General features: G+C 29.2%; 1 protein-coding gene across 1 annotated transcript; it reads right to left on the minus strand.

Moving 5' to 3' along the window:
- Positions 1–3,887: 3,887 nt before the first annotated feature.
- On the minus strand, positions 3,888–14,557 carry LOC107452787 (uncharacterized). Its single transcript, XM_087149884.1, has 3 exons — positions 14,358–14,557; positions 10,166–10,210; positions 3,888–4,905 (listed from the first exon to the last, which is right to left on the minus strand). Exons 1-3 carry the CDS (start codon positions 14,457–14,459, stop codon positions 4,870–4,872), a joined length of 183 nt encoding a protein of 60 aa, XP_087006010.1. The 5' UTR covers positions 14,460–14,557; the 3' UTR covers positions 3,888–4,869.
- Positions 14,558–15,290: the final 733 nt, after the last annotated feature.

The following is a 15,290-nucleotide window of genomic DNA, read 5'->3' on the forward strand; positions in this document are numbered from 1 at the left end:
ATTTAGGTAGAGTTCATAATTGCGTTTAATGCTTCTTGTTTAAGACCAGTACGTAATGTTTTTTTTTTTTTTTTTTGTAAGTTCATTGCTGAAAAGTCCCTTTCAACCGCTGCAGTACGGGAGACAGAGAAAACATCAATTCCACCATGCGCAGTATGTTGCTGTACTTCTAGATTAGAGGGTCATTTTAGAAGTGAGGCGCTAGACTCTTGTAAGATAACAAAAATTGAAAATGTATCACCAACATTAACGGGAAAATGGCCGTCCGCGCGGACGATGGATTCGAGAAATTCGTTGTCCGCCGAGGACGGGCGGTTTTTCGAGCCCTGGTTCCACATATGTTGTCATGAGTACAGAGCCGGATTATACCATTCGTAGGTCCTAGGCATAGCCGTTTTTGGGCCCTCCCCTCTTTTCAAAATATATGCTAAAATACTTTTCCTAACGTTCACATTGCATTAAGAATATATTTGTCAATTCTTGGATCAAATGCAGAAGGAGAAAGATCTTTCTCCAGATTAAAATTGATAAAAAATTATTTGCGTTCAACAATGAATAAGATCGTTTGGCATTGCTCGCACTTATGTCTATTGAATACAACATTTTGCGTAGTTTGGAATTCGACAGCATAATACAAGATTTCGTTGAATCCAAAAAAGTAATATATCATAAGATTCTGCAAAATAATTTATTCCCGAAAAATATTATATTTTTATTTGTATCTTCATAATTTTGTGCAAAATACACTTGTTTTTAAAGCTAAATTATTTTTGTCAACAAATTTTTTTCTCCTAAGTTTTTCGTAGGCCCCAGGCACGTGCCTATAGGTTAATCCGGACCTGCATGAGTATCATTACAAACAGCAGGTTGCGTAGTGTTTGTAAGAATTTTCTTTTTTAAGCCCTTAAAAATGCTTTTTGCATTGTTTGCGAGAGTCCACATCTCTTTTCACGATTGTTTCCATGAAATACGCAACAAACGAGGTTTTCAATGTTTTATTCAACACTTCGGGAATATTTCCGTGCCAACTACTATCGCCCACTGGATTTTAAACTTGCAAAAGCAAAAAAAAAGTGAAGAGGTTTGCCCAGTGTGGTGGTTCTTTTTTTTTTTATTAAAGTTTCTAGTGGGTCACTGCCCGGAAGTTATCAAGACTAGCGATTATTCTGCCGCAGGATCGCGAATACTCGTATTTACCATCCAAAATTATACATTTTTTTTTAGTCATTTCCTTAAAGAAATACTGAGCCTATTTTCATAGAAATGGTAAAAAAATTAATTTATTTAAATAAAAATAAACTTATTCTAAAGATAAAAAAAAAAAAAAATTTAAAAATATTTTTTGAGTGCTTAAACAGAGTAAATTGTTGAATCCCCCCAAGTAATTCAGTACGCTAGTTTCTGTCTTGATTTTTTATTAGATTAAAATCTTTTAAGATTGGAAACTATATGGAACTAAAAACTACATTAAACATAGTTCAAAAAGAAAGGAAATTTAAATTGATAAGAGAAGGAAGGGGCAAAGGCATGAAATCAGCGTTTTCGAGTGTTGCGATCGCCTGTAGTTTTGGTTATAAAAATTATACGCGCGCACCTTTCTCAGGTAAAAGGACCCCGCACAAATCTTGTGAAAGTTGTATCCAATTGGCTGAAAATTTAATGTCCAAATGTGTGTTGGCGATAAATTCAAAAATTTCCATAAGATTTGTGCAACCCTTTATTTAACAGATTGAAACTTCCAGTTTTCTCTTCCGAAGAATGTTTACAAGCATTTTCGCAACGCTTTTTTTTCTTCTCGTTCAGTGTTTTTGTGGGATATTTCTTAATACGATCGTCGATTAACCGTGTGACAAATTTTTAGCTTAAGCTCCCAGTCTGTGACAAGTCCCGATTTAATGATATACTGCTATTTTTCAGCAATAAAAACTTACACAGATGAAAAGAAATCCAGTAGATTTTGCAATATAAATTTCATGATAATTGTTGCCACGATTTCACATTAAGTGATCTTAACGCATTATGTTTATTCATTACTTTGAATAGTAATTTAAATCAAAGATAGTTAACTGAATTTTGTAAATGAGACTTGCTTCATTATGTATTAGTAATACTTAATTAAATATTCAAGCAAGCATCTCAATAGGATTTTTTTTTTAAATGAAACTTACTCAATGTTAGGGAATTTTCTAAAGTGTATAAAAACTAGGGGAATTTTTATTAGCCCAGTGGAAATTGGCAAAATCCAGTTGGCACTTATGCTACCTACTCTAACATCAATTCCGCAAAGGAAGCAAAGAATGAAAACAGGCAAGAATTTCCATTCAATACAACCAGAATGAGACAATCAATAGAAAAGGGCATTGATAAAGTGTGAACTGTAATAAAGCTGAAGAGCTTACCTTTAAAAAAAATTTATTCAGATTACAAACAAAATGGTAAATAATAACTACCTACATACCTGATTCAAAAAAGAAAAGCAATTTTCCTATTAGCTTAAATACTAAAATTGAAACAGGTTAGGCTACTAAAACTTACTTCTAAGGTAAAAATGCCTCCATTTCAGAAAGATAGATTGAAAATTTTACATCTGCAAAAGCTCAAAGAGAGCAAAATTTTTCGAAAGGAAATTTAGAAGGTACAAAAATATGTACAAGGCTTGCCTTTTAGGGAGCAAAAATGCAGTCTCTTTTTAACAATTTACTTACTAAGTTCAGATTTTTAACTCAGATACCTCATTTAAAACTAATTTATAGTCAATAGTGAAAAATGGAAAACCCCTCAACAAACATCTACATTATCTGATTTCAAAATTTAAGCAACCAAATTTAGATAGGCTCCAATGAGGTGAAAAATGTCAAATCCTATAGCCAGGGTTCATACAGAGATCAGAAGAAATCCAATATTTTAAAACTTGGCGTAAAAGATAACGAGAGTTTTTTTTTCTTCCCCAAATTAAAAAGCAGTTTATTATAAAGAACTTGCAAAAATGTATATTTTGCATAAGATATTTTTTTCTAACCCTTTTGATATAAATTTTGACTTTGTCAAACTTCATCAAGAAAAATAAATGAAGTTATCACTTTCCCACATAAATATATTTTCCAGTTTCAAATATTATAATAAATCTCGTTGAAGTACATAGTATAGATGTTAAAGATAAACATAAAAACCTACCAATCTTATATTTTTAAATTTGAATACATAAGAAAATCTAGGGCATTTTATACAAACAAAAAAAAATCACAGTAAATCATTAATTAAGTTTGCTTGTAACATGTAGAATTAAAATTATTTGCAGTTATTTTTTTTCATCTAACTCTTGCAATTAAATTTTTTTTCTTTTAAAATTTTTCTTGAATTATTAGATTTTGACAGCAAATTCATCAGCAGAATTAGTAAGTTCATCTATGCAACACAATAATCTAAGGAGTTTCTAAGGACTAATTTGGAAATCTAAGTAGTTCTAAGTACTCCTCGGGGACTTTTTTATTTCCAAGGAGTTTCTAAGGAGTATAAGGGGTCTGTACGAACCCTGCCCTATAGCTCATTTGACTAAATCTATGCTTAAAGAACATTAGGACATGTAAAATAAAAAATCATTCAATGTTCTTTGATTTAAAATTTTATTTAGAAAAAAGAGGCAAAAATTTAAAGATAAAATGCAGCTTAACTACTTACTTCAAGATAATTCCAATAAAGCAGAAAGTCACCAACACCATGAAAGCAACATGCAATTTACAATCTGAATTTATACCCAAATAAATAAACTAATTATGAGAATTGACAGAGTTTACCAAGCAAATAAACTTATTTGAATTTAATAAGGAAATCAAAACTGTGTCAATGTGTTTTTGTTGAAATGTGTATGAAACATATAAAGAAAGAGATTCAGTCTTAAGTACCCATTTTATTTCACCAAAAACAGGCGATTATAGTAAGACAGATAAATTTGAAACACAGCAGAGAAAAAGGTCTACAAAAAAAACTTAAATCCTGATGTACACTAAGATTGTTGCAGGTCAATTTATGTTAAAAACAGTAAATTCCATTAATTTTTTATAAACTGGTAAAAATAAAATCATTGTACAAAATTTACTCCCATTTTATTAAATACTGTTTGTATCAGGTAACATTAGAGAAACAGTAACACTTACAAATTGATTTATATATATATAAAAAAAATCCTGCAACGTAACTACAAGAGATCAAATCTAAGAGAAAACTTTCTCTGCTTTGCTATATAATCATGTCTCGACCACACAAACGACACGGTAAAAAAAACAGAATGAATGAGAAAAACTATGAGTAATAATGCATACTACACTGACCCTTTCACACTTTTAAATAAAAAAAAAAGGAGAATGATACATATACTTGTCACCAATGGAGTAGTTACGCTTGATAGCCATACATACAGTCAAAAAACGGAGGTCATTAACTAAACGTATTCAGGTTTATATTCCTTCACACATAAGAAGGCGGTTAAACTGAATTAGTTATGGTAAATATGATAGTTATTACCTTTAACTAGGAATGGCCAATGTCCTCACAATATTTGTCTAAAAACATTTCAAAATTACATCTGTTTCAAATAAATAACATTTTAGAAAATGCATTACGAAAAAATTTCAATACAAAATGTGCTGATTTTGTACATGTCAATAAAAGTGAAAAAAATTGTGTTTACATAATGTTATGAATGGGAAAATGAATTTATAATTTGTGAAAAATCAGGTGTTTATGCCTCATCGTCATCCTCATCTTCTCCATCTTCATCGCCACATTCTTCATCTCCTTCCTCTTCATCAAAATCATCTCCTTCTCCCTCAGGACCAACATCATCATCCTCATCTTTGCTGTCTTCATCATCTACTTCATCTTCTTTGTGTTCTGATTCCCCATTTTCTATAACAATTTAAAACAAAAAAATATTACTTTAACCTATAACACAAGTAGCCCAAGATTTTTAATTCAGACGCCAAATCAAATGAACTTGAAATAAAAAGTAATTCTAGCACAAAAAACCGGACCTTGCTTTATAGAATTTATTCCTGATATTAATTCTTTCTGTAACTAATTATTAAAGCTTCAATTTCTTTTTACAGAAAAAAAAAAAATTTGAAAAATAGATCTTTATCTTAAGCTGACAGCCACTGTGCTCTTCCTATGGACTGTTTGAACAGTTTTACTCCCACTGAGATCCACTCCCTGGAAAAACATCGTTTGCTTCCAGTGTGGCGCTGTACTCCATCCCATCAGTGGTATGTTGGCAACCGCCCTAGCCTATCATTAACATGTTTCGGCCCACGGCCTTTGCAATTGGCCATGGCCAGATTTTGTAGTGGCCATCTTAAGTGTTTGGGGTTTCAAAATGGAGAGAGTACTTTCCAACCTCGTTCCTACTCACAACCTGCAAGTCCTGATCACCCTTTTTTTGCCTTGGTGCTTCCTTTAAGCAGCTGCTGGTTGATCGGGACTTTCTGCAGATATATGAGGAACTGACGCGACGGGGCCTTCTGGACCTGGTCTAGGCTTTCCTTCTCCAGGGGGATGTCTAACAACAATTCTTAAGCTTAAATCTAACTTAAAATTTAATGCTTGGCTAGAATAAATTATATACCACATTATCTTCTTAATTATTTCAAAGCTGATAAAATTTCATTAAGAGATGTTTATTTTATCCATTTCACATTAAAAATTTTGGTTGCCAAAATCTCATAAGTATTATACAAAGTGCTTTATTTGTTTAGAGTAACAGCAAACAGTAAACAGCATAACTTTAATTTGCAAACAGCAAATGTTCTACCAAACCTATTAGCAATGAGAATTGCGAAGGTACTGATTATTTGTTTAGCTTCAGCACTTAACTTACATTTTATTTAGCTCTAATATTTCTTCAACTAAATTTGAATCAAAACAATCACTTACTCCAACTAGAGTGATTTCACATTACATCAACTAAAAGTTAAAATGTCCATTCATTGAGTATATCATAGAGTCAGCAAAATGGATTTTAAAAAAATATATCCATTTTCTGTCTTTTGAACCACTTGTTTCAGAGTTATACACTTTTAAAAGTATATATATTTTATTCAGTTATAACTTAACAAACCAAGAATAAAATTGAGCAGTGTTTTCACTACAGCGCGAGAATCTCGCATATTTTTTTCCTTTCTCGCATTAAAAAATGATTACCGCGAGAAATTCGCGCATTTTACAAATCAATTTCAAAATCCGCGAATTTCTGGCATTTTTGAAAAAGCTTCGAATTACACCATTTAGAATAAAATCCATTTCACTTTTCTTTCTGGATCATTTATTATTTTCAACATTTGCCCTGTTATCTAGCTTCCCTATTTACCAGTATTGTTCAGAACCTTTTCTAACAACAGAACACAACCCCTTTGAACCACGGAACCCCTTTCAGAACACATTTCTCTGCAACCACGTGTTTAACGTAGGAAATGTTTTTTCATGTAAGACGTTCAAATTTTTTAAGATGGACAAATACGTAGTAAAGGCAAAATCTTCTATGATGATGCAGCAAAAATATTCAATTCTTTAAAAAATAGATTTTAAAAATGTATTATAATAAAAGAAATTTTTTCTTTCAAGTCTTTTTTTTTTTTTTTTAGAAATCTCACTAACTTTCTGAAATCTCACCGTGTTTTTGAGAAAGGGTGAGAAATTCTCACCCATTTTTTTTCTATAATGAAAACACTGTTGAGTCATTTTGTTCAAATTTGAACAAACTTTTATGAAATATATAACATAGCTTAGTATTATAAAAAAAAGTTCTCAAGTTAAACAGAGACAAATCGCTCAGTAAAAACCAGTTATTTTAGGAGGAAACATTAAAAGGAAAAAAAAAAAAAAGTAAAAGAGAGCTAATTTATGCTACGACAGGATGTACGACTACTGAAAAAGGTTTCTCTATTACAATTTCATTGAGATCTTAACCAGAAATTAGACACTTTGCTAAAACTTCAATAAAAAAAAATTTGCCGAAAAATTTATAATTAGTTTTGAACAGTCATTAAACATGCAATTTATAAAATGTCATCAAAAACTGAATAAAATAAGACCAAAGTTAGCTCTTTTTATACATAGTTGCAAGCTTTTAGAAAAATTAGAAAACCAAAAAATTTGTCAATAATTCCTTTTAATGAATTTATTTTAATACTCCTAATTCAACTGCTAGCTAAAATTTAATGGTCTCAAGACACCGAGTTCTTCAACCCAGCACCAAATTTCTTTTATCATTCCAGTTTTTTATCATTTAACAGCAGATAATTGCGACATGTGACTGCTGAAAGACATAATTATCGGAATCATATTCCCATCATTTTGCACTTAGCAAGTAGTCATTGCATCCGAAAAAAGGGATTAAGGGTCTATGGAAATAAAACAAAATTACAGGATTCTGTCGCATCAAAAAGAGATAAATGCGTGTTTCCACATTAGCATGTTACAATAAATATTTTAATAAAAATACAGATTTCAAAAAATATACAAAAATAAGTACACAGTGATAACTGCAGAATAATTGATAAAAAAAGCATGGAATCATTGCATTAAATAGTGAGTATTGGAGTTAAATTTTCCGTAACATAATACTATTGGGATTTTAGAAAATTATGTTAAAATCAACACCGGTAGTGGTCCAAAAGTAAAAAAAAGAAAACACTGCTGAATGGATTTAGCCCAAGAAAGTAACTACTCAAATGTGCAATTCTCATTTCTTAATATTGTATGAAAATATTGGAATGCAAAAAACCATAAGAATATCAGTAGCAATAATTTTAAAAGTTCATTGAAAAAAAAAACAGTGGTATCATCATCAAAACTTTTTTGTGTATCATATAAATTTAAGGATTTTTCTTGATAAAAAAAAAAGGAAAATTGAGTAAATACATAGCATTTATAGCAGATAAAATTATTGAATCACAGCATGGTTGCTATAGTACGACAGAGGGTACTTATGATGGTATTCAAGCAAATCGCAAAATGATTACTCAAATGCACGATACAAATTTTGAAATACTAATATCGAAATTAAAAATATATGAGAAAAGTAATTGCGTTAACTGCAAAAGAGAGAGAGAAAAAAGATTGACAAACGGAAATTTAATCAATCCAATTGTAGACAAATATGTAATATTGATGAAGTAAGTCTTCTATTATAATTAAGAATTTGCAACAAAATTGCTACTCATTAAAACAAGAATTTTAAAAAAGGAAAAAACATTCTATTATATGTTGGCTTATGGCAAATTTTTAATTTTGATGGCAAATGTTTGCTATTTTGGAATTAGTCTTTAGATTACAAATTTTATATTTCTGTGTCTGCTACAGTTCATTAAGTCTAAAAACACAAGAATTTATTTTCCAGTCACACGTTGAAGTTTATCCGAAGCTCCGCTTTTAGCACCAAAAACAAACATTATACTTTAAAATATTCTTAATCATAAAATTAAACTGCAATAAACAAGATTCTGTTTTCAAATGGCATGGAACCTGAATGGAAATGGAACCTGAAGCCGTCTCCAAAAGCTCAGTTTTGGAGAACTGACTTTCCAATAATATTGTATGCCAGATGCTGCATAAAAGGATGATTTTATTAAAGAACAAGGCTCAAAAAGAAATGTCTTATCAAAACATTTGATTTTAAAAGATACTTAATTTTCATGTCAAGAATTTTTCTCATAGAATCAATCTCACCTTTGTCTGTCTGCAAAGAGAAAAATAAAAATGAATTAAAAATTGAAGTTAAAAATACAAGATTCAATTTACTATTTAAAATTGTAACATTCAGTTATAAAGTTAAATCTAGTACAAAAAATTTATATTTTTCAAAGTCCCAAATGATTATAATGGTTAAGTTGAGAAAAAAAAAAAAATTTAAGCCAAAACTTAAAATATTTTTCCCATAATGTTGCCTTATTCATATTGTGTATGAATAGCATTTATCAAATAAATAACTTAAAATTACTATTAACTGTATAACATCTTCAATCACAAAATTATACATAGCTATACAGTTGAAATAAGAAATATTTCTTGAAAATTGTCTTCAAAGCATTAAACTAATTATTGAATACGAATCATAAACTCAGAATATGAAGAAAAAAATTTACATTTTAAATACAGTACAGAACCCGTTATCCGGAAATCAGAAAACCGGAAAACCAAAAAACCGGAACGAAATTCGATTAGTTTTCCCGCCATTCTCAAAAAAAAAATTTTTTTTCCTTATAAGATTTTAGGATTTTTCGTTCTTTTTTGAAAGATGTTTACCTTACCATCATTTTGGAAAAAATCATTAATGTATAACTTCATCGTTTTTTCTTCTTTTTAAGATTTTTTTCAAATTTTTTTTTTTAAAGTTGGGTTTAACTATAAAAAAAAACGGCTTTTTGTAGAGATTCAGAAAACCGGAAAAATCAGTTATCCGGAATATCGATGGTCCCGATCGTTGCGGATAATCGGTTCCCTACTGTATAAACAAAAATATAATCAATACATTTGATCATTTTCATAAAATTTTAATACATTACATTCGAGATATTAAGATAAATTAACTATAATTCAAAAACTAAAATGAAGCTTTCTTCTAAAATTCAGAAGATGAGACCAGGAAAAAAGAAAGATGAAAATTTACAAGAGTAGATTATATCTAAAAAATTAGTTATCGAAATAAATTTTGGACTATCTTTAATGGGGCAGGAAAATTGGTTTTTTAAAAACAATTGCAAAAGAATTCATTTTGATTTAAGAATAATTATAAAACGCAATTCACTCAGCAAAAATGATATTATCCCAATTTAGAATTATTCTTAAGAATTCAGCTATCAAAGGTAGAAAATAAAATCATAACAAACACACGCTTTTAATTGATAAACAGAAGTTCAAATTATCTACCATCTGGTAAGTAAACCTAAATATGTTATCTACTTGAAAATGATAAAAGAATTACATCTCACACACCATATATTCATATAAATCACACTTGTGTATACAAGTGTGATATATAAATGAGGAAAAAAATATTCTTTAAAATTTCATTCTTAAGAGAATTTTCTCTTCTTTGAAGAATATTTTCTTCACATTTAGAAAGAAAAAGAATAATTAATAAACTACATGAAAATAACAGAATATAACTTACTTTCTGTAATTTCTGTTTGGATTCATCTTTTCCTGAATCATTAACCTAGATTTAAAAAGAAGATAATTATTTAATGCTCAAAATTACATACTTTATCTTACAAATTTACTTTCAAAGCATTAAGTGATTATCACTTAAGAAAATCAAATTTTTAAAACAAATCAAATTTTTTTTTTAAAGTATTTTTAAATCTATACACCGATCTTAATTTTTTAAACAACATTTTACAGCTTTTAATAAATTTCTGTTGAAAAGAAAGCGTCTGAGGAAAAAAAAAAAAATCTTCAAATAATTTAAGAAATCACATAACTGAAGTTATTTTTCATATGGTAATTGCTTCAATGGGCAATTGGATAGTGACTGAGATTCAGTTTGATAGATTTTTTATTCTTAATTTTTTTTTCGTTGATAAATATTTAATTATCTCTTTAAAGAAAATTATATACCTTATCATTTTTCAATAGCCTATTATTATACATAGAAAGAAATGGTGTGAAAATTAAATGTTTTTTTTATTTAAAGTGAAAAGATAAAATGTGACTGACATTACATAAAAAGAACATCAAGTAAAACATTTTAAAGTGAAAAACCTTCTACAGGCATTGATTAACTAGCAACTGCATTTCCATCACTTCATTTTGGCAAAATTTGTCAGAAAAATCTATTCTTTTTTTTATATAAAATATTTAATTTTAAAAGAATTATAAATTCGTTTATTTCACAGGTATGAGTTTGATAAAAACCTAAAGTTAGAAATCCAAAAACATTATGTGCAAAATCACTTTTTAAATAATTGGAAAAAATAAATAATATCAGATATTTGAGCAAGAAAAAAGTTTGTGTAGGAAGCACTTATCTACAGTACAATAAAAGACAACAATAATAAAATAACAATAAAAGATTTGCTTATAATTGTGTGAATCTGAATCTTAATGTGTAATTTTAAAAGCACACGAATCTTTGTTTGATTTTAAAATCTGGGGAATAAGAGCCTCGCTGATCCATTTTAAAAGTGTGAATATGCATTTTCAGGGGTTGATCTAGGTTTTTCTCAGAGGTACCTATTTTGTGAAAATTTAGACATAACTTGTGAAAAATTATATTAAAAAATCAACACAAAAATATGGATTTATCATTTCTTAAAGGATACAAAAATAAAATTTTAAGAGAAAGTATTTTGTGAAACTACCGTTTTTCTAAAATTGAATTTGTGAAGGTACCGCTAAAAGGTAGTAAATTCGGCCTGGACAGACCCCTGTTTTTGATGTATAAATTTTAAGTCACTTGAAAGCGAATCATAATAGTGGCTTTTAAATGGTGTGAATATGCAGTATGATATAAAATCATGAAAACAAGAAGCATGATCTTAAATCACGTTGTAAATGCAAGTTCATATATCATTTGTATTGGCAGGAAAAAGTGTAAAATTGAATTTTATTCCTCGGCAATTCGAAATCGTGTATATTTTACAAGTCAGCCTACTTTTCTATGCAATAATGAGACTTTTTAAATTAATTTTATTTTATAACCGTTGCTGAACAGCTGACCCTATTTTATGGATTTATGACTACTAATGTTCAATTTCGTAGCCTTGTAATTTTGAACCCAATCCAGAAGACAAGAGAACTCCTGGATCGAGTAATGGGAGAAATTTGCTTTCGTGAAGGACTTTTTGATGGAGCCAACCCGCATTTACGTTACACAGAGAGGAAGACCATGAGAACCTTCCACGGTTAGCCTGACGGCAAGGTGACTTTGACCCATGATCCGTCTACCACTGAGGATATTTCACGTCAGCACTGTGGTCGGTGCAAGCCGGAAGCAGAATTCGTATTGGCTGGGATTCGAACCCGGTTCGCCTCATTGGAAGGCGAACTCTATCTCCTGAGTCATAACAAACTTCTAATTAATAGGAAACATTCATTGTAAAGATCCAGGAAATGAGATAAAAAAATGGCAAATAGATAAAAGCTCATGACAGATGTTACAAATACTGGCTAAATTAAAATGTTTATAACTTTACTATTATTAAAATACATATGAAAAATAAAAATTTCTGATATCGAAGATAGTAAATAAAAAAGCGTGTTAATGAAGGTGATAGTATTAAATATTTATTTTTCATTATGTTATCCTTTGTATCTTGGAATTGCTTCTATAAACCATTGTCAATTTGAAGGACAGGCTAAAGATATATAAACATGGAACTATATGCTAACAAAAGATGTACTTAAAGCTTTGCAATGCAATAATAAATTTGATTAGAACTCACTCGAATAGAAAAAATATGTACATGTCATTAACACATTTATAAGAGAAGTTTTTCTTTTAAATTTAAAATACCTAAACATAAATTTTAATATAAGGAATTATTGTTAACTATATATTTATATTAGCATAATCAGTTAATTGATATAACAAACACTATATAAACCACACGAGTATTATAATTTTTATTTATATTTTACTATTTGATAATATAAACCATTCGATAGTTAGAACAAGTCCCTTTCTGCGATTTTATTTTAAGTTTCTCATGGGCCGCTGTTTAAAAGTTGTCAAGTCTAGGAGATTATTCTGCCACAGACAATGATACAGAAATCCTCCAATAAAAAGAGGAAATTCTACAAAAAATTATAAAGTTATGTTTTAAAATAAGAATATATTTAATAGAGTAAATTAATTTACAGGTAATCAAACATAGCAAAGCAAATTAGTACTAGTACAAAGATTTGTAATTAAAAAAAAAAACTTATAGACAGTATTCTTACTTGCAACAACTGGGTATTTCCTAGATCCACATTTATATGCAAGCTAGGTTACTTTGGTAGAATTTTTGCTTTCTCAAAATTAAATACGATTTTTAATATTTTTGTAATACATTGAGGCATCTATTGCTTGCCATTATTTTTCTCTGAATTTCTGTTATAATAATACAGTTTAGTTCAGAATCCAAGTAAAGCTGTCTTTAACCTTAAATTTACATCTTCCACTTTCTAATTATGAGTCATTAAATTCTCTGGATATAAAATGTTTTTTTTTCTTCATTGAAATGCCTGTGGCACCAGTCAAATTTATTCAACTTAATGAGCTAATTGAACTTAATTTTCTCCAAATTAAACAGAATTTAAAATAAATTGACATTTTTCCCATAAAATGTATTAAGAAATCAAAACATTAATATAGTAATGATAAGTTTGTAAGTTATAGCAAGAAATGAAAAGAAATTTTTTTCTTAATGTGAAACAAATACAATTAACAATTTTAAATAATCACACAAAAGCACTATTTTTTGTATTAAGAAAAAGTTTAAAATATTCGACAAATCATCGTGCCGTTTACTCGGAGAAAATAAGTTCGCCCTGAAACTTAACATTAACTTTCGGCCATTAGTAAAGCGCGGCAAACCGGCAAATAGATAACGACGGTAACATTTAGGGGTCATGCATTAATTGCTAATTACACCACTATTAAAAACTATAATAACGCCAATAGTTCGCAACATCACCAGGTAATTCTTATAATAGAACTTTTTTCTTAACCTAAAAAGAATTTGAACATCAGAGTATATTTAAGATAAATTAAGAAATTTGCAAAACGCAAATGAGTTAGTGTACTTTGGAGATGATCCCCTGAATACAAAATGCCGATACCAAAGGTAGCCATATTTGTGGAATACGTAACGACCTTCAACTTACATTATACAGCATTAATATTTTAGAAGTAAATTTCTCGATATTTAAATATGATTAATATTACTAAATTAATGTGAAGAAAAGTGCTCAAAAAATAAAACAAAAGTCATAACATCAATAAAAGCACGAGCACGTGAGCAAAATTTTTCAACATCTCACAACAAAAAAGTACACAAAATAACGAAGCTGCTTTTATTCAAAGTTACCTAATCATTCATATTTAATCGAATAAATTTAAGAAACATCAATTTTGATATGATTAATAGATTCTTTTAAGAGATAGTAAAATTTGCAACAATGGCTACACACAAAAGAATTGTAATTATCATGTTAAACAGAAGAAATAAAATTAGCTATTGTACGCTCACTGCTTTGGTATTTGGTTAGATTGACATAAACTAACAATATTAACTGATTACATTTTATCACTTTACAACTTATCTATCAAAGCCCGCCGAAAGTAGTGCTTAATATAAAGCCAAGCTTGTTAAGCTTACCTCAGACACCGGTCTTTTCAAAGATTCGGATTTATCTCCGGCTCCCTTTTCTTTTCCAACTGAGTTATTTTCGACTTCTGTGGCGTTAGCTGAGGTACTCATTTTCTTTTTAATATAAAAGAAAGAAGGAATTAATTACTTAAATCGAATATTTAAACTGAATGAAAATGGCGCGTGCGAACCTCTTCCGTTGATGAAGCAAACTCTCAGACACAAACGGCACAAAGCTAGTTACAAAAAATTAATATTTTCGAAAACTGAAGAGTGTGTTCTGAATCTTCAAAAAATGTCAAACAAACCTTAAAATTTTAGATAAAATTTTTATAGATGAAATTGAATTTACAAAATTTACTTAAATAAATTTTTGATTTAAAAAATTTAACAATCAAAGAAATCGAACAACAGCGCCCTCTAGTTGCAATTAAACAATGTCGTGAAAAACCGTATTTTTTTATTTTAATGGATGGGTGGTCTAATGTAAACAATAACAAGCGTCCTTAAACCGGAAGAAATTTAGAAAATTTCCGGTGTATCCCTCCGCTTATGTTATGACTACGAGGCGATGTGTGAACAAGCCTAATATTCTATGCAGTTTTGTTATTGTAATTTGGGTTCAAATCTAAACGTAATTGTACCATTCATAAGAGCTTTCAGAAATGTATTGATTCTCAGAGGTCGTAAGGCCAAAAAAGTTTTTGGAAAGTTAATATCTCTTTGTGAATAATTCTTAAGGTTTGCCATGTTTTGTATTTTATCTCTTATTTGGCTACATTTGAATAAAATGTCGCCAAAAATATCTTTTTAAGATAGCCTAATTAGAAAATATTCGAATGATTATAATATTAATATGATAATGCTGAAGTTTAAAGGCTGAAAGAAAGAACTCGGCACATGTGAAATACTGCAAAAGATATGATGCAATAATATGATGGC

The sequence above is a fragment of the Parasteatoda tepidariorum genome, chromosome 8, assembly GCF_982258835.1.
Source record: "Parasteatoda tepidariorum strain Cologne lab strain chromosome 8, Ptep-v5.0, whole genome shotgun sequence".
NCBI classification, from domain to species: Eukaryota; Metazoa; Arthropoda; class Arachnida; order Araneae; family Theridiidae; genus Parasteatoda; species Parasteatoda tepidariorum.